Raw genomic sequence first — 20,548 nt, 5'->3', positions numbered from 1 at the left:
ATGGACATTTGAATGCAATTAAAAAAAAAGTGAGCATTTGTGGATTTTCATGTTCCTGATATTTAAATAATGAAAAGATTTATTTCTGACCCAAAATCAAGACCTCACCCTCCTGTTAAAAATCGCTGATGTCGACGGTGTCTCTCGAAAAGAGAGCTGCCATCTTACTATTTGTCCCCACGGAAGGCGCTTTGCCCTCAACGTTGTAAGTCGCATCACAAACTCTCGCTGTGTCGAAAAAGCGTGCGTCAACTAATGGTAGCCACTGCTCATTGGCACTGAGGCCTACTAATCTTGAAAAGAGAAATGCAGAAATACCAATCTCACTTCCAAATTTTTTTTCATTGTAATGTTTGTCTTTGAATGTCAACATTGTGAGAAAGCAAAGCAATGCAAAAAAAAAATTGTTAGAAAGCAAAAAACACAATAGAATCCTGAACATGTATAGATAAAAATTATCTGGAAATGGTTTTGGAAATGTGAAATTGCTGAGAAATAATGAGCCGAATAAGCATGGAATTCCATCAAATGTTGGGTCTTAGTACACTGCCCCACACATGCTATTCTGGGTTGGGCATCTGAAGAGTTTTTGGTTTTCAGACATTAAGATGCATGTGATTTCACAAAGTTAAATTAATGTTAATATGCAAATCTAAATCTATGATAATATGGTGACAATTAAGCTTGATTTTAAAGATTTTCTCATGGAATAAATGTTTGCTGCAACTACATTTTTTTTTAATCTTTAGAATATTTTCTATTTTGTTGTTGTAGTGATTTCAATATCAAGGTGGTTGATCTCGGAGATTCAAGTCAGAAGGTATTAGAGGGACATACAGCTCCTATACTAAGTGTCGCTGCTGATCCACAACATCAATATGTGGTAAGTTATCATTTGATAGTTGGATATTGACCCTACATTGTTCAATTAATTATTGACTATATATTTCATTTAAATTCAATTGGGAACTACAACTATTCACAAAATGTTTATAAACTTTTCTGTTTTTTTTTTCTTTAATGTATATTATTTGTTATTCCTGTACATATTGCATATCTTTAAAATTTGCTATATGTATGAAATATGATATATTCAATATATAATATATGTTGCATATAACATATCATTTTAATGCTGAGATAAAAAATAAATTGTACTGAACTGAACTAAACCTATTTTAGTCCAGGCCTTTTCAAACCAAGGTTTCACTAGAGGGGGGAGGGGGGGGGGGGAGTTGAAGATCTCAGCTGTGAAATACCTGATCGCTGCAAAACTTTGCACTGTCGTCAAGTCATCTGTAAATGGTGCAGCTATGTAGTTTGTTTTATTTGAATTAAATGCAAGTGAGATAAATGTATTTCTTTTTATATTATTTCCCTAAAATTAGCTGTTTTGATGGCAAATTCATTTGACCACCCACCCCCCTTGCAGTAAACTAAGGGTCAAGAACCACTCGCAGCTTTGTTTGTGCACATCGGAAAGTATTGCACAGGGGCTGGGGGGCAGTTTCGGCACAAAAATTTTCAAAACAGCCCTGCATGGAAACTAAAAAAAGGAGCCCTGGAACTTCCCCATTCATTATATATTGAATTATTGCATTGCAAATATTTCAGTTTCATTATAGGGTGATAACTATGCACTTTTTTCCCTGATTTTGGCAGTTTTGATAGCCATTTCACTTCAAACTTGTATATTGCTCAGCCGTGCTCATGTTATAATGGCAGTGCCTCCACTGCCAATCAGATGGCAGTTTTTTGTTGTTGAATTTCTTGATATATAGACTTGCTTTTTATTGTCCACTTTTTACATAAAGCTTGTGAAATAATTACTTTTATGCCACTCATTGTCATATAACAATTTTTTTTTTCTTTGTTACAGGCCTCATCAAGTTGTGATGGAACTTTGAAAATATGGAATATAGAATCACAGGTAAGATTCTCTTAACCCTAAAAAGACTGGGGGGGGGGGGCTGATTCAGCCCCCCCCTCGACATGTTTCGTGATAAATCCGCCGCTTGAAATTTTTTGACCGCGTCACTCGCTGACTTTTTACTTTCAAGTCTCGCGCAACTTCTGAGAACAAAATTGTGACCCCCGAGTACGCGGTTCCGAAATTACGCAACATTTCGTAAGTGCATGCAGACCCAAAATTACTCAAAAACGTGAATTTGTGTACAAATCCAATGCAAATAGTGTTTTTAGCCAAAATTCATAAATGTATCATTATATTTCCTTTTACTGCTTAAAATCAATCAATTTTATCTTTTTAATGGTCAAAATAAAGTCCCCGACAATTTCCATTGAAAAAACAATAAAAAACAAAAAGTTGAAAAACAAAGAAATACATAAGAAATTTAGAAAACAATAGAATACATAAGAAAATAAATGTGATGTTGAAATTTTTTTTAAATAAATTTGATCAGATGCCTATCTAGAGTATGTGAAACAAAAATTAGCATTTTAGGGGCATTATTTTATTAATTAGAGCAAACTTATGATTTTACGCATAAATTAGCATAATTAATGAGCAATGAGATTTTTTGCAGAATTTGATATTGTTGTTTTGTAGATAATGCCATGGGTAAGGCGCGTGCCAATTTTCGTTGCGATCGCGCGGTCGACGGCCGAGATCAGTCTTCTTAGGCGTCGAAATAGCCCAGTCTATTTAGGGTTAAGCAAAATATTTATTTGCGTTAGAAAATTATTCCTCTCCTCAAACTTTATAGGGCTAGCTAAATGTATTTTAAGCTACAATATTTAATATGAAAACTTGTGAATGTGCACTGAGCAAAGTGAATTTTTCATGTGGATAGATAAGTCTAGATGGAGAAATAAAGATAGATAATAACTATTTTGAAATGTTAATTGAAATTCCTTATTTATATGTCCTTTAAGGCTATTTAGGGAAATCATTATTTGAAGATAAAATGACCCATCATCCGCCTCTTCCTTTATTGCTGCTAACTTGTTGGAAAACCATGTTTTTTGCCAAGTTTTTGGAAATGAAAAATGTTGTTTAGCCAGTCAAATTTGTTTGAACAAAAAGTACAAAAAAATTATTAAGATTAGTACCTCCCCTATCTCCTGAATTCTTCATGATCCTCTTAAAAATTTGAATATTCAATATTTTATTTTGTTATTTCTTAACCTGTAGAGTTGGGAGAAGTCCTCCGTTCTCATTCCAAAGTGCAGTGATGTCAGGTATGTTGTATATCCCAAGAAGGGCTTAAATTAATCCTTGGTCACTAAAGCCTATTAACTGACCTCAATGCCCCTTATATTGGCCTTGTATATATTTGTGCCCTTGTAAATGTTCCCTGTTAGTGCAAGTTATTGAGTTTTCATTACTAGATCGGTCTAGTTGTTTCAGCTTTTGTTTTGAGTGAAAATGAGTCTTCTCGTGTTCGCACCGATAACAAGAAGACAAGACAATGGGAAGAGAGATGGTGTGATGCCGTGATGTTCATTTTATTAAAGTTTGACAATGTTTCACTTTTAAATTTTATTCGTTTCTAAAACATTTTAGTTTTCTAACAATTTTTAAATATATTATAAAAAAGACAAATATCAGTAAGATTTTTGTTAGATGATTACATTTGTTTTGTTTGCTTGAAGCTTGAATTTTTTTCCTCTTTAATTCTTTCTTCATTTCTTTATTGCTTTCTTTCGTTCATTTTCTTTCTTTTCTACCTTTTTTTCTTCATCCTTTCTTCTATCCTTCCTGCTTGCTTTTTTTGTTCTATCTTATTTCAAATCTTTCCTAGCTTTCTTTCCTGATCCTTTCTGTTCATTTTTTGTTCTTCCCTTCTTTCCTTTTCTTACTTTCCTTTTATTTCCTTTCTTCTTTCTTTCCTTATTTTTTTTGTTCACTTCCTCTCCCCTTCTCTTTTCATTCTTTCTGTCATTCCCTCTTTCTTCTTTTCTTTCATTCTTTTCTTGCTTTCACTGTCTTTCGCTTCATTCTTTCCTTCCTTTTCTTTTCCTTTCCCTTATTCTTTCGTATCTTCCTTCCTGATTTTTTCTTTTTCCATTCCTTCTTTCTCCATCCTATCTTTTCTAAATTCCCTTTTCCATTCCTTCTATATTTATTTCTTATTATTTCCTAGCTTTCCTTCCTTTTTTCTGTGTTCATTTATTTTCTTAATTCTTTCCTTCTTTACATGTCCCTCATTGTTTTTTTTTTTTCTTTCTTTCTTTCTCTTACTTTCCTTCTTTTTTTTATTTTTTTATTTTTTCTTTCATTCTTTCATTTCTTAAAATTGTCTTTGCATCCTTTTCCCTTCCTCTCCCTTTTCCTTTTCTTTCTTTCTCTCCTATTATTCTCTTTCTTTTTTATTCTTTCCTTCCTCTCTTTCATCCTTTATTTCATTCTTTTTGCTATTCCCTTCCTTCCTTTCTCCCTCCCTTCCTGTTTTCTTCTTTCCTTTTCTCAAGGAATGAAAAAAATTATTTCCTTCATTCCTTCATTCATCCTTCATGTTTTTTCTTTTCCTTTTTTTCGTTCAAACATTCATTCATCATCCCTTCCTTTCTTTTTCTTTCCTTTTTTCTGTTTTATTTATTTCAAAGAATGAAGGAAACCTTTCTTCTTTCCTTTATTATTTCTTTCATCCTTCTTTTATTCTAACTTTCTTTCTTTTTTCCTTCATTTTCTTTAATTAATTTTTTCTTTCTTTCTTCTTTTATAATTATTTTCAGTGATTCCCTTTTTTTTTTGTGCCACGGTTCGGTCGTTTCGCTTCGTTATATTTTACAAAATACTTTTTTTAAAAATCAAAATACTGTTTTTTTCCTCTCAGAATACTGTTTTTGCTTTTTGGAGGTTGGCATCTCTGGGTTTCAAGCAATTCCACTGTGGGTGAAATGCTCTATCGTTATCAAGAACGGAACTCTAAACGGAATAATTTTCCTGGTATTGCATCACAATTTGCTCCACATTTTTGAAAGACTGCTGTGTGCATTAAGTCTTTTGTATAGCATTTTTTTACAGAGGACTGTACATTACTTGGTTGAGAGCTTTTCTCTTATGACCAAAAATGCTATTCTAATTTGTAAAGCAAAATTATTCCCTGCTAAAAACATTAAAGCATCCTGATTATTAATGGATCAAACTGAAATGAATCTCTGTCATATTTTGTGGTATGATGTGGCTTACCAGCTGTGGAACTGTTACCTGTCATCTTGCTTTCTTTTAATACTCATTGAAGCCAGGGTCCTGTCTTACAAAGAGTTACGATTGATCCGATCAATCTCAACTTTATGGAAATCCATCCATACCATAACTTTTTTCTGCAGGAAATTTGCAAAATGTCCTTTGCAAACAAAGAGAGGCACACAGAATTCTGAAGAAAACTGAATTTCTGAATACACCTATCTAGAAAATAGTTGGAACAGATGTTGACGTTGCTGGCTTTTCATAAATCTGGTTGATAGGATCAATTCCTCCTGCACAGTCATTGTCATACAGACGAATTAAATCTGCTCCGTATGCTCGTTGTTCCAATGTTAGAAATTAAAATGTTACCTTGTTGTTGTGCCATGTCATAGTTTTCATCATCGCTGATATCTCAGTTACAGTACTCATGAGTTTCGCTGGTGACAGAAACCAAGTTTGTGATTTCTAATTAAAGCATATAAAAGCATTTTGGGGTTTGCAATATATTTCTATTGTTTTCATTCTACATGTATTTCATTGATATTTGTGATTCCAAATTTCTTTTCAGTTTGTCCAAAACACTTTGTCGTATGGATTGGGAGCCTACTAGTGGAAAGGTATGTTTGATTGTTTATCGATTATCATGTGACATCTGAAATGTTATCAAAATTGAAGGTATATGCAAGAGATTATATTCTTTATTTCAGATTCCCTTACTTTAATTGTATTTCCCCCCTCCAGCACTCACATTCTTAACATTGTAAATTTGAATTTTGTGTGGAATGATCATAATATGATCTTGCATGCTATGATGTCATGTAATACCCATATTTAGAGCAAAAAAGAGGAAAGCTTAATTGAAGAAGTATTTGTTTGGAAGTGCATTTATGGCAAAGTCCAACCAAGCAGCAAGTTAAATTGAATGATTACAGAAAATCAAACAAGTTGGAAAGTTATTACATTTGAAAGTTGATGTAATTGCAGAAAAAAATAACTTGTACACAACACAAAAGTCAATGACACCATACTACACTCACTGGTGACTGAAACATAAGTTAGAATAATGGCGATTTCTCAAGGAGCAGTCAAGCCTGGAGAGAAAATTACATTTTTTCTTTATATATTTTTTAATAAATTACAATAAAACTACTGAATCATCAGCTCCTTCATTTGCAAACTACCTGTGCTCTCAATGTTTGCATGCAGCAGTTTTATTAAAAACTTGAAAATGTCATAACTTTCTAATGTCACATTCAGTTTCAATTATTTTTATTTGCAGTTATATTTTTAACTTTACTTTGATGATGCAAGAATTTGTCCTGTGACATTCTGCCCATTTCTCTGAAAGTATAGATTTAGTTTTAAGGTTGTGATAGAGTTTTTGTTTCAGAATTTTACGAGGATTAGGGTTAGGATATGTTTTATGTTTGGCTTGTTGTATAGATTTTCCACTCGTCATCATTTTCATGTAAATAAAATTAAGTAATCAGATCATACCATTTAGCATAACTTTACAGATTAATATATTGAGACACTTGAAACATTGTGTTCTTAGTGTCATTAAACCTCAATCAATCGGTCCATTGTTGCAGAAACTCTGTCCAAAAGAGATAATTGTCTTCTTTTTTTTTCTTTTTGCAGTATTTAGCTGTCCCTTTGGAGAAGAAGATTGAGGTTTATGAAAGGTCTTCATGGGATGTCGCATTTACTTTGGAACCTGAAGATGCAGGTGGATATGTGTCGGTTGTGTCATGGTCCACCTGTGGACAGTACCTTGCCTCAGCTAACACTGATGGTACGATGTGTTTCTGGGACATCAAGACAAAGAAATGTGTTGAAAGGTGAGTGATATATACATAAGTTGTTTGCAAATTCACGATATGAAGCATCTTTCAAGTGATCATTATTCAATTACTTAGACCTGATTAGGCCAAGCTATCTTAAGTATATGACGGGGGAAGTAGTGGGATGGTCCACTTGAGATATTGTGTATCAACACAGCTCGGCCGTCAGATGGTAAAAAGGTCTATCTCGAAAATCGCTGTTCTGAGAGAAATGACTTTAAAGTTTAGAGGTTTGAGCTTTTTTATGAGGCAGATATAATGCATTTTTAGCAATGGGAAAAGAAGAAGCACAATAAACACTAATAACTGAAGAATTTTAAGCTTATTTGGGGTTTTAATTATGAAATAAATGAGATTTTTGTGTAGATAGACAGTTAACCACAACACATGTATACACTCATACTACACATCATAAGATAGTAGAATGGTCTATCTTCTATATAGACCATTTTACCATCTTACCCCAATGCACAACATACTTCAGCGATATTCGAGATAGACCGTTTTGCCATCTGATGGCCGTCTGACGTGGCGGTAAATTGGTCTAACTCGAAGATAGACCATTTTACCATCTGACAGCGATGATTCAAAAATCTCAATTAAGAAAGTTAAAAGGTTTATGTAAAAGGTAGCTCGTTTTACCTCCAAACGATATTACCGACAATGGGCTAACTCAGAGATAGACCATTTTACCATCTCGATAGCACCATTGGAAAGAGCGCCCTCACATTACAAGGAAAGTGAATTTACCTCAAAAAGGTCAAATTTTCGAGTTAGACCGTTTTATCATCTGACAGCCGAGCTCCCTATCAAAACACAAAACTGCCTCCTAAAGTAATGAAAAAGAAACGATATCCTAAATTTCGTCATTCATGCCAATCTTGGCGGGATGTCATGTGGATGTCATGTGACTTATCCAGCCAATCAGAGACATGTACCCTGCAAGGTACTGTGCATACAGCAATTCGACAGAGTATATATATAAGGCCTGCTTTTACAAACTTTGCTCATTCTCCTGAAAGATGACAAGAACACACTTGTTGAAACGTCAAGTTTGGGAGGTCCTTTTCAGGACCAACTCTTGCCCAAGAAAGATGCATGGTGCACTGTGAAACCTACTACACTTTTTTTCTTCGCCATGGAAACCTTTAGACGTTACATCCTAACTTTCATTATTATCACTTTGCATTTATTTTAAACATTGTTTATTCATTCTTTTATTAAATAGAAACTACATTATATTTTGGGGACATTTCTGAGTAGCATACCTGCCAGGAATAACTCAATTGAAATTTAATTCAAGCACTTCCGAACAGTACTTTGCTATTGAATTGGCAACAGAATGTTTGTCGCTGAATGCGTATTTAGCTCACGGATCTGTTCTGAGTTTGGCGAAAAGGTGCAAGTCCACCTGTCAACAGAATACAAATTACCTGCTTTATTCATAGTTTACTCATCCTAAAATTTAAACAAATTTACCCCAGTTTGATGCAGTTTTAAAGATAATTTTAATATCTTTATTTTGTATCTTCACTGCTTTTTTAACACAATTGCAAGAAAAAGAGGTTCGTCTCACAGCCTAATTTGTTTTCTTTTGAGCATCCTCTCCATGTAATGTAAGCACTTTGAAAGCAGAACTATTCTTTGTTATTTTATATTGTGAAACGCATTGGGCATATTAATATGGAAAGTCCTATATAAATGCTAAAATGTGTGTACGTAATATGTATTTATGATTTTTTTCTTTTTGAAAATGCAATCTATGTTAATTTCACGACATTTTTGCTGAAAACTGCAATAGTCTCATCTTATTATGATCGAAATTGAAATCTCGGTTGTTGTTTTTTTGTTGTGTGTGATAGGTCAAGACACAAGAAGGGGCTTGCAGTATGCGGTCTGGCTTGGAACCCAAAGGTCAAATATGAATTGGCTTTCACTGATGTTATGGGAATGGTTGGAGTCTTTGAAGACATAAACTTTTCACAAGGCAGACCAAGCAATAAGGTAATGCTTTTAATGGTAATATTCAATTCAATTCAAAGTCTTCTTTATTCGCATAAAAATGCACATACAAATATTAAAAAATATATTTTCCAATTTACAAAACAAACATATTCAATATATAAAAATATAACTTTAAAACATTCAATCAACAACAAAAAAAGCCAATCAGTTCCTTCAATTCACTTTCAGTTAAACAAGATACATTCCTTTCATCCCTCATTGTAATGAGTTCCCTATTTTGCTCAACCTTGCGATCCACATTAGCTAAGTTGATATTGATAATAATCATACCATTTTTAAGGTGCTCTATACTGGTGTTTCAAAGTGCGCAGATGGACTGGCTTACTAGTGATTTATAACATCAAAGAGAGAATAAAGAGGCGGAAAAGGGGCATGCGGCAAAATACTGATGGCTAAAAAAGCAAGTTGAAACCTGTGATTTGATTTTAGAAATGGAAAATTTAATCTGAAAGGTAAACTACCGGTAAATGTATTCATGTACATGATTTTTTAAATATAAAATTATGGAATTCACCAAATGCAATAAAACAGAATCTTTTAGACAAGTGTTTTTAGATGTTGAATATTTCATCAGAATTTCAGAGTATGTTCATTTCATGTCACGATAGAGGTGCAACTCACACACAAGGACTGTGAAATGTGCAAATTGTGAGCTATAATATTACTATTGGTGAGAGAGAATGATGTTATATTATTACAGGAATCAGAGATGGATGACTTAGTAGCTGATCTCTTTGATGATGCGGCTGATGAAGATCTGTTGGAGGCTGTCGACCAGGCACAAGCAGCCAATGGCGACATTTCTAAAGATGAACTAGATGCCTTGGTTGACGAGGATGATGAGGATGATAAGGTCCATGAAGAGATTAGACGAGCAAAGCAAAGGTTGGCTATGCTCACGGGTGATGCACCATCTTTAGGTAAGTTTAAATTCAATTTTTTATTCATTCAATTTGGATTTGATAGGCCCAAGTCGAAATGGGCGGTCCACCCGTGCCCGCCCGAGGCCTTCGGTCACCTGTGCAATTTCTTTTAGCTGGACTGTAAAATAAAGTAAAGCAGAAGAAATTCATTGTCACCAAAGACTGAGAATATCAACCAGTTTAAGGCCTTTATTTCCTTACCTAGATGTATATATCAAAACTTTCACATGATACTACACTTGATACTACATTTTCAAACCTTATATCAACATTGAGTAGAGCTATGAAGATAATAGTACTGAGCAGGATTTCTCAAATATATTGCTTGAATTTATAGGCCAGGAACTTTATATCATCCCAGTTGCATGGGCGCATCCATTTTGTTCTGTTTGTATTGTTTGCGACTTTATGTTAATCCACAGCAATTCTGGACAGAAAAGAGATCGAAATGATACCCCCATACGTAATGCGTTATATAAAAAAATCAGTGGTATCCATGAACAGGTTGAGAAGAAGAAGGAAGACAAGAAGAACAAGATGATGAAGAGGAAGAGGAAAGAGAGAATTTGTGATCAGAAAAGAGTTGAGTGATGTTGTTAATCTCTCCTTGACATTGTCATTGACAGATGGTGCTTCGACGGTCGGAGATGCAGAGAGTGTCTCGGGTATGACTGACATAGCACCACCACCAGTTCTCAGCGCCCCCGTCCCTGCTCAAATCACTCCGATGCAGAAACCATTCATTCCAGCATCCACACCTGTCCACCTTTCAAGTCGATTCATGGTGAGATTTTCAACCAGTCGAAGCGATTGATTTGGATGCTGATTTCTATGATTTACTGCATTGATTATTGTGTATATGATCAATCTTAAACACCGGCACAACTATCAATCGCTAAGCTTTGTCTAATGGGACCCTGCTACTTGTTTGTTTTCTTGAAAATTGAAGGGATGCAAATTTTATTTATTTTGTTGTTGTTCAAACTTACAGAAATAAAATTTTTGTTGAATTATTATTTTGTGTTGTTCACACTTATAGAAATGGAATTCTGTTGGATTTTTTTATTTTTCAAAATTACAGAGATAGAATTCTTAAGGACTTTTTTCTAAACTTATAGAAATTGAAAATTTTCACAATTATATTTTTGTCATGGTTCAAATTACAGAATTTAATCTGTTGGCATTGTTTATTCATTTTTTGTTTAAACTTACAGAATTTAATTCTGTTGGAATGATTTTGTTGTTGTGCGAACTCACAGAAATGGAATTGCTTATTTTTATTTTTTTGTTCAAACTAACAAAAATGGATGATTTCTTATAGAACTTTAAATTTATTGTTGTTCAAACTTACAGAAATGGAATTCTGTTGGAATCGTCCGTTGCTATGACACCGATGATGAAAGCTCTATTGACGTAGAGTTCCATGATACGGCTGTCCATCACTCTCTCCACTTCGACAACCAAAATAACTACACCATGGCTGATCTTTCCACTGAAGCTGTCCTGCTTGCTTCTGAGAGCAATTTAGAAAATCCAAGGTAGCCTTTCCTTTATGCCTATGCCAGGAATGTCACTTTTCAGATTTAAGTCTGAATTTAGACTTATTCGTCATATTTTTGACCATATAAAATACATTTTTCATGTATGAAACGGGCCGAGGAGGGGGGGGGGGGCAAAAAATGCGTACAAAAACCCCAAAATGACCATCTGATTGTGATTTTTTTGCATGGTCAGCCCCCCACCACACTTTCAAAACCGTTCCGCAGCCCCTTCGGAAAGGGATCATAGTACACAAAATTCCATTAAAAAATGTCAATCAAAACACCCCTCACACTCCCTCTCCTGCTTGCCTCCCCCCCTGAGAGTTTGAGGGACATGCCCTTTATATACAGACTAATATGCACTGTTGTAATTATTTTTTTTTACTGAAAATTATATATAATGCATCTCGTCACATTAACATAGGCTTTGATTAAGTATTTAGAAAATGTTTTCAATATTAAAGTTCTTGATTGATTTGTATTTTTCAATTATCATGATTCAGTCTGTTGATGTGTCACCACTTTGTTTCATGGGATAACCAGAAAGAATGGTCAACATCATTGCCAAAAGGAGAAAATGTCAAGGTGGGTGTATCATTTCTTTGAGCTGACATTGTAATGGGTTGATATAAGAGGCTACCACGGCATTTGCTCTTACGGCAATTGCTCTTATGACAATTGCTCATACGGCATTTGCTCTTATGACCATTGCTCTTACGACAATCGCTTTCATGATGAATGCTCTTACGACATTTGCTCTTACGACAATTGCCCTTATGCCTTTGCTCTTAAGACATTTGCCCTTACGCCTTTGATCTTACGACATTTGCCCTTACGCCTTTGCTCTTACGACAATTGCTCACCCGCTGATTTCTATGAAGATATACGATGATGGTTAGACTTTTGTGCTTTATTCATAATTAATTATAATTAATTAATTCATAATTAATTATAATACTACTACTAATAATAATGATTATAAATGTATAACCCAGGGTAGCCACTTCAGTTCCGAAAGCTGTTCTCCCAGCGGGCCCTGCTATTATTATTACCCCGGCTAAGCTAGGCTACCGATTCAGGTGCACACAGCTAGGCCTATATGTAAATACATATAAAAAATATATAGGCCTATATATGAATTATAAACAAAGTTCCAATATTTTTCATCTTCTTGCTTGATATAACTTGTATTTTTGTTGTTATTAGGTTTTAGGACTTGGAGAAGGATGGGTGGGTGTCGGAACCGATAAGCGTCTGGTGAGGTTGTATAGTACCAGTGGTAATCAACATGGCGTCTTCTCTGTACCGGGACCTATTATCTCTATGGCTGGATATGGAAAGAAGTTATTGGTTGCTTATCATGCAGGAGTCGGTAAGTGAATAAAATACTATCTTACATCACACAGGAGAAAACATGAAATATCATGGTGTAACTAACATAGGAAAATATGGAATGTTATGTTATAACCAGAAAGAGAAGACGTGGAATATCATGTTATTATCCACAAGAGAAGATATGGAATATCATGTTATAATCCAAAATGGAAGACATGGAATATCATGTTATAACCAACAATGGAAAATATGGATTATCTTATTATAACTAGAAAGAGAGGACATGGAATATCTAATATTATTACCCACAAGAGAAGATATGAAACATATTATAATCCAAAATGGAAGACGTGGAATATCATGTTATAACTAACAAAGGAAAATATGGATTATCTTATAACTAGAAAGAGAGGACATGGAATATCTAAGAGTATTACCCACAAGAGAAGATATGGAACATCATATGATACTCCAAAATGGAAGACATGGAGTATCATGTTATAACTAACAAAGGAAAATATGGATTATCTTATAACCAGAAAGAGAAGACATGGAATATCTAATATTATGACCCACAAGAGAAGATATGGAACATATTATAATCCAAAATGGAAGACGTGGAATATCATGTTATAACCAACAAAAGAAAATACGGATTATCTTATAACCAGAAAGAGAAGACATGGAATATCTAATATTATGACCCACAAGAGAAGATATGGAACATCATATGATAATCCAAAATGGAAGACATGGAATATCATGTTATAACTAACAAAGGAAAATATGGATTATCTTATAACCAGAAAGAGAAGACATGGAATATCTAATATTATGACCCACAAGAGAAGATATGAAACATCATATGATAATCCAAAATGGAAGACATGGAGTATCATGTTATAACTAACAGGAAAATATGGAATGTCATGTTGCAACCAGAAAGAGAAGATGTGGAATATCATGTTATAACCAACTAATGAAAATATGGATTATCTTATAACCAGAAAGAGAAGACATGGAATATCATGTTATAACCAACAAAAGAAAATATGGATTATCTTATTATAACTAGAAAGAGAAGACATGGAATATCTAATATTATTACCCACAAGAGAAGATATGGAACATCATATTATGATCCAAAATGGAAGACATGGAATATCATGTTATAACCAACAATGGAAAAAAAGGGATTATCTTATTATAACTAGAAAGAGAAGACATGGAATATCTAATATTATTACCCACAAGAGAAGATATGGAACATCATATGATAATCCAAAATGGAAGACATGGAGTATCATGTTATAACTAACAGGAAAATATGGAATGTCATGTTGCAACCAGAAAGAGAAGATGTGGAATATCATGTTATAACCAACTAATGAAAATATGGATTATCTTATAACCAGAAAGAGAAGACATGGAATATCATGTTATAACCAACAAAAGAAAATATGGATTATCTTATTATAACTAGAAAGAGAAGACATGGAATATCTAATATTATTACCCACAAGAGAAGATATGGAACATCATATTATGATCCAAAATGGAAGACATGGAATATCATGTTATAACCAACAATGGAAAAAAAGGGATTATCTTATTATAACTAGAAAGAGAAGACATGGAATATCTAATATTATTACCCACAAGAGAAGATATGGAACATCATATGATAATCCAAAATGGAAGACATGGAGTATCATGTTATAACCAACAAAAGAAAATATGGATTATCTTATTATAACCAGAAAGAGAAGACATGGAATATCTAATATTATGACCCACAAGAGAAGATATGGAACATATTATAATCCAAAATGGAAGACGTGGAATATCATGCTATAACCAACAAAGGAAAATATGGAATATCTTACTTTAACCAGAAAGAGAGGACATGGAATATCTTATTATAACCCACAAGAGAAGATATGAAACATATTATAATCCAAAATGGAAGACGTGGTTATAACCAACAAAGGAAAATATGGAATATCTTATTATAACCTGAAAGAGAAGACATGGAATATCTAATATTATGACCCACAAGAGAAGATATGAAACATATTATAATCCAAAATGGAAGATGTGGAATATCATATTATAACCAACAAAAGAAAATATGGATGATCTTATTATAACCAGAAAGAGAAGACATGGAATATCTAATATTATAACCCACAAGAGAAGATATGAAACATATTATAATCCAAAATGGAAGACGTGGTTATAACCAACAAAGGAAAATATGGAATATCTTATTATAACCAGAAAGAGAGGACATGGAATATCTTATTATAACCCACAAGAGTAGATATGGAATATCATGTAATAACCAACAAAGAAAGACATGGAATATTATGTAACCCACTGATGACTTTCAATATCATCTTACAACCCACAGGGTTAGTTAAATAAGAACACTGTTTTTCTCAAGATCACAAAAGATCTTTTCACCCATCTACCTCAAACTTGGCAACTTACTCAGGTCCGGGGAGGGCAAAAACTTTGATTTTGTTTGTGTGACGTCCAGGGTGTACTTCATGGTAATCTTCTGCTAATGTGTTTTTGACGTTTCTGTAATATGCTTCTTTTTTTTTTCTTGATATCAAGGTGTTCCTGGTGATCAGTGCATCGGAGTAAAGCTGTTGACTGTGTTTAAAAAGACTCCTGATCTAGAGTTTGATGGGCGGTTACCGATGAGTCCCAAGACTATTTTATCATGGATTGGGTAAGGAACTGTACATTGGTTTATTTCCAATTCGTCTAATGCGAATTCGTCCAATTGCCAACTCGTCTACTATCATTTGGTCTACCATCAGTTCGTCCACTATCCACATGGTCTAATCGCCAATTCGTCCACTCACCATTTTGTCTAATAACCAGTTGGCCAAATAGCCATTTAGTCCATATACCATTTGGTCTAATAGAACTGAAGTGTTAATTGTGCAAAATGAATGAAAATAAAATGGATATTAGACCAACTGGTTATGAGATGAAATGGTGATTAGACGAAGTGATGATTAGACCAAATGGTTGTTAGACGAAATGTTGATGGACGGAATGGCATCAGACTAAATGAAAGTAGACCAAGTGGTGAGTGGACGAGTTGGCAGTAGACGAATTGGCAATTTACCCTTTACATTGTGTCTGCCCCTGCTGGAGGTGTCTACCAGAGGCATTGCTGGTATTCCTAAAGCCATAGTTTAGCTAAACCTGGGTTAACTTAAACCACACTTTCACGGAATGCTAGTTGTCAACTTATTCATCAATTTAAAATCATTCTTATCCTACTGCAAAAAAATGTCAAAGAATTAATTGAGTCGTGAAATGGGAAGAAGAGGAAAATACAAACATTATTATGAATTTTAGTCATTAACTGGATACATTATAAGTGCCACGAATATGGAAGACATATCAGGAAGCCCGGCATTCAAGGGGAGAGTAGTTTAAAAAAAGCCTGTTCGTAGTTCCACTCGGCGCATGATCAGAGAAAGGTTCTTGGTACTAAAGTGACATGGTGGTTTTAACATTTAATGAGATAAGCACCAACATTGATGTCTTGATTATTCATATATTCTTTTGAATCGTGTTTTTCATTTACATCCACAAAAAACAACAATGCGTCCACAAAGGACTGATATTTCACAGTTTGCCAAGTACATGGTACGACTTCTCTAATGTGCATTCAAAGTAGAAATGCAACAATTACCTACATAGAGTGTTCATTGATTTGCTATTCTAGTCACCTGGTCTATTCAATTTGTTCATCCTGCGATGTAAAGCATGCTTATGTTATATCTTGCTATGAAAGCTGCCTATCACAATGAAAGAAATGAAAGGTCGTTTGACCAAAATTGTCCATGAAGTAACTCCGAACTGGTCTATTCTAGTTTAAACTAGGGTTAACCCTAAAAAGACTGGGGGGGGGCTGATTCAGCCCCCCCCCTCGACATTTTTCGCGATAAATCTGTAACGCAAAAAGCTGGCACCGCGCCGTTCCATGACTTTTTTCTTTCAAGTCTTGCGCAACTTTTGAGACCAAATTTGCGACGCCCGGGTACGTGGTTCGGAAATTACGCAACATTTTGTAAGTGCATGTCGACCTGAAATTGCTCAAAAACATGAATTTGTGTACAAATCCAATGCAAATTGTGTTTTTAGCCAAAATTCATAAATGTATCATTATTTTCAATTTTACTAATCAAACTCAATTAATTTCATCTTGTTTATGGTCAGAATAAAGTAGCGGACACTTTCCAATGAAAAAACAATAAAAAACAAAAAGTCGAAAAACAAAGAAATACATAAGAAATTTTAAAAACAATAAAATACATAAGAAAAGAATTGTGATATTGAATTTTTTTTTAAGTACATGTGATCAGAATCCTTCAAAGAGTCTGTGAATGAAAAATTAGCAGTTTAGAGGCCTTATTTAGTTAATTAGAGCAAATCTTTGATTTTACGCATGAATTAGCATAATTAATGAATTACGAGATTTTTCGGAAAATTTGATCCTACAGTCTTGGAGATTGTGCCATGGGTAATGCACGTGCCAATTTTCGTCGCGATCGCGCAGTCGACGGTCGAGATCATAGGGGGGGGCTGAATCAGCCCCCCCCCAGTCTTCTTAGGCATCAAAATAGCCCAGTCTATTTAGGGTTAAACCTAGGTTTATTTATCAGAACACCACCCATTGGCCCGTATTCTGAAGTCAGGTTTAACTTAGACCACTGTCTAACTCTGCTAAAATTATGGAAAGCCAAAGGTGTCAAAATTTTTATTAAGTAGTATGTTTCTTATGTTTACTGTGCTCTTTCCTGATTCATTGATGGTGAAGACAATCATTTATTTATACTTCCTACACAATTATGAATGATTTAAGAGCCAAACAAGCTGAAATATTATATCTCTACTGTTAGTGACTTATGTAACAATTGGCTATCCATACTTCAACCACAACTTTAAACCTAAGTTTAAGTTAAACCCGACTTCAGAATACGGGCCTGGGTCAAATGTCTACACTGTTTTTGTTTTTCCTTCAAACTTGGCTCTTGTATGCATGTGAGAGTCGCAATAAAATGACTGATTAGATTTGAGGCTAATAAGGTCAAAGGTCAGTTAGGTCATTACTTAGCGTGCAGGGTCATTGCATACACAATAATGACCTGTTCTTTCAATAACTGAAGAGCTGTACAGAATATAATCCACGTCCAGGACGATTTTTATTGATTGGGCAAACCCTTTTGCATCTATCTAGGCCCACGCGTGCACATAACCAACACACATGACACACTCAACTGATTCACTTACCCCCAGTGATTCACCTAACCCGCTGATTCACTTTCCCCGAAAAAAAATGTTTTGTGTGACTATTTATTGCGTATGTGTTAGTGTATTATGTGTTTGGTAGTTGTATACGTACAAAATAAAAACAGATTACTGCATTAAATGCATATATGGGAATGATGATGTGGTTAGATTTTTGTGACACCAGGTCAAAGGTCACCGAGGTCATCATATGCAAGAAACTGGCTTGTTCTAGCAATGACCATAAAATGTGCATGGATTTCTAATAATTCCGTGACTGCTTTTCATGAGACATTTACCAGAATCTGTCTGTATTCCTTCCGTTTCTCATGAAAGGTTTCAATTCAAGCCATATAATTATTGGCAGGCTTTTTTTTTACCGTCTTTTGATACTGTACTGAATTATAAATAAACTGAAATTTAGATATGACAAGTTGACTGTTCGTTTTTTTTTGTGCAATGAAAATGTAATCTTAGGATTCATTCAATATAATTTGGGCTTTTTGTTTCTCAAGGTTTAAGGCATTGTAGAATAAACTGCGATATTGATTAGGTTGATGAATTTATATGCTTCGATTCCTAGTTTCACCGCTGAAGGGACTGCAGCCACGGCTGATTCAGGAGGGGTTGTTCAACTCTTTAATCGTAAGCTGATCTCGTGGACCCCGGTAGCACACACCAAAAATCATGTAAGCTTCCTGATACATTCCTTAATCAGATTAGATGTTTATTCTTTCAAAGTGTTAGTGTTGTTCTTAAACCTAACAAATGTCAGGTTATATTGACCCATCTGAAAGATGAAGAATTTTTATGCCTCTTTTACTCTGAATATCCCTAGATAGATATAACACAAAAGTACCGTAAGTTCTCATAAATCAACAGGAGATTTTTACAGTTTGAAGCAAGATAATATGATAGAAATATTCCTACACTTATTGACTAAGTTTTTAGTCAAATTGATCTATCAAGTCAATCATTAAGGAGCTCATATTAGGTTTTAAAATAGTCACTTTTCAAAGATATGTTTTATTCCATAAAAAAGCATATTTGAGCATTTCTTGCCATGCTCCTCCATGATTCTTAGATTACCTCTTGTTTTTCAACGGAATTTGACCACAGTTTTCGGTAAGTAAAACCTAAGGTTTTTGTTTAAATTAATCTAGATGGATTTCGCATTTCAAAACTTTGGAGAGCTGCATGAGCATCCAGATATTTCTCTAAGGGTGTGTTATTAACTCACACAAAAAACACAAGATTCAGGATTAAGGCAACTCTGTCTTAACACTTGAGAATTCATCAAATTTAACAAAAGGAATTTCTAGCAATGACCATTATGATTTTCAAAGTCAACAAAGTTGCATTTAATGTACTGCATGCATGATGCAATGTATCAATAACTTTCTTGTTTTCTTGTCATTGATTTGGCAGACGAAGGGTCATTCTGACAGCTATTGGATTGTGGGAGTTCATGAGAAACAGCAGCAGATCCGATGTATTTCATGTAAAGGAACTCCGTTTCCTCCAACTCTACCTCGTCCAACGGTGTCTATCCTCCCGCTTCAGCTTCCACTCTGTGAGCTGAATACAGAGAAAGGTCAAATGGAGGTCAGTTCATATTCTTCCTCACCTAATTGAATTTAAATGCCAGTTGTAGAAACGATCAATTAAAATAACAGTGAGTGTGAACAGAATCCAATAAAATGACCACCCAAGTGCATTGTATGTGTAAATGGAAAATATTTGCCAAATGATTGAGGTAGAAACTCTGTAATTATTATTATCATTGTTTTTTTTTTTTTGGCGTCACCTGTGCCTGGGAGGCAAAAAGCGAACTGAATCACTATGACTGCAAGTCTGATTGGGGAGTGCTGGTGGACCACTACATCGGGGTTCCCCTACTCTTATACGAATAGTGCAGTGGGTTCTTAACGTGCAAAGGTGGTGACTCTCCTCTACACGTGGCCTCCATTTAACGTCCAATCCAAGGGACGGAGTGTTTTCCACTGTGCCATAGCCTGCTTAGAAATGGACATAATAAGCATGACATGCCAGCCGCATGTGGGGTCATTTTTCAAGCAGTAGCAATGCAGTCCCACGTGTGTTCATTGGTGTTGGTGATTCTCAGTGTTATCAGTTTTCAGCTTAGATTTCATGATTTCACAGAGTTAAGTTTATGTAACTGGACATGATCTAGATCTGTGATGATATGGTGACCTAGACCTTTATTTGAAGATTTCCTCATGAAATCATTATGTGGTGCATCTGCATGTACTTAGCTAATGATTATTACGAAGTGAAAGATTACGGTTCCATAATGCAAATATAAAATGACCATAAGTGCTTATAAAAACTTTTTTTTTACATGTTATCTTCTTGTAGTGTTAAAACCTCCACCTCTTTCCTCAT

At 34.5% G+C, this 20,548-nt stretch overlaps 1 protein-coding gene across 1 annotated transcript in view; it reads left to right on the top strand.

Moving 5' to 3' along the window:
- The window catches only part of LOC129264396 (WD repeat and HMG-box DNA-binding protein 1-like), a 35,154-nt gene that overhangs the window by 5,028 nt on the left and 9,578 nt on the right, over window positions 1-20,548 (top strand). Inside the window, exons 5-18 of the mRNA XM_064102741.1 lie at window positions 775-883; window positions 1,880-1,930; window positions 3,155-3,201; window positions 5,724-5,772; window positions 6,797-6,996; window positions 8,862-9,003; window positions 9,725-9,944; window positions 10,574-10,731; window positions 11,301-11,485; window positions 11,992-12,073; window positions 12,695-12,860; window positions 15,446-15,563; window positions 18,726-18,831; window positions 19,571-19,747. Of these exons, the coding sequence (XP_063958811.1) occupies window positions 775-883; window positions 1,880-1,930; window positions 3,155-3,201; window positions 5,724-5,772; window positions 6,797-6,996; window positions 8,862-9,003; window positions 9,725-9,944; window positions 10,574-10,731; window positions 11,301-11,485; window positions 11,992-12,073; window positions 12,695-12,860; window positions 15,446-15,563; window positions 18,726-18,831; window positions 19,571-19,747 (1,810 nt within the window). The remainder of the gene's footprint in view (window positions 1-774; window positions 884-1,879; window positions 1,931-3,154; window positions 3,202-5,723; window positions 5,773-6,796; window positions 6,997-8,861; window positions 9,004-9,724; window positions 9,945-10,573; window positions 10,732-11,300; window positions 11,486-11,991; window positions 12,074-12,694; window positions 12,861-15,445; window positions 15,564-18,725; window positions 18,832-19,570; window positions 19,748-20,548) is intronic.

This window comes from Lytechinus pictus, chromosome 7 (assembly GCF_037042905.1).
Source record: "Lytechinus pictus isolate F3 Inbred chromosome 7, Lp3.0, whole genome shotgun sequence".
Classification (NCBI taxonomy): domain Eukaryota; kingdom Metazoa; phylum Echinodermata; class Echinoidea; order Temnopleuroida; family Toxopneustidae; genus Lytechinus; species Lytechinus pictus.
Note: the sequence above shows the minus strand (reverse complement) of the source record. Positions and strands in the feature narration are given on the sequence as shown.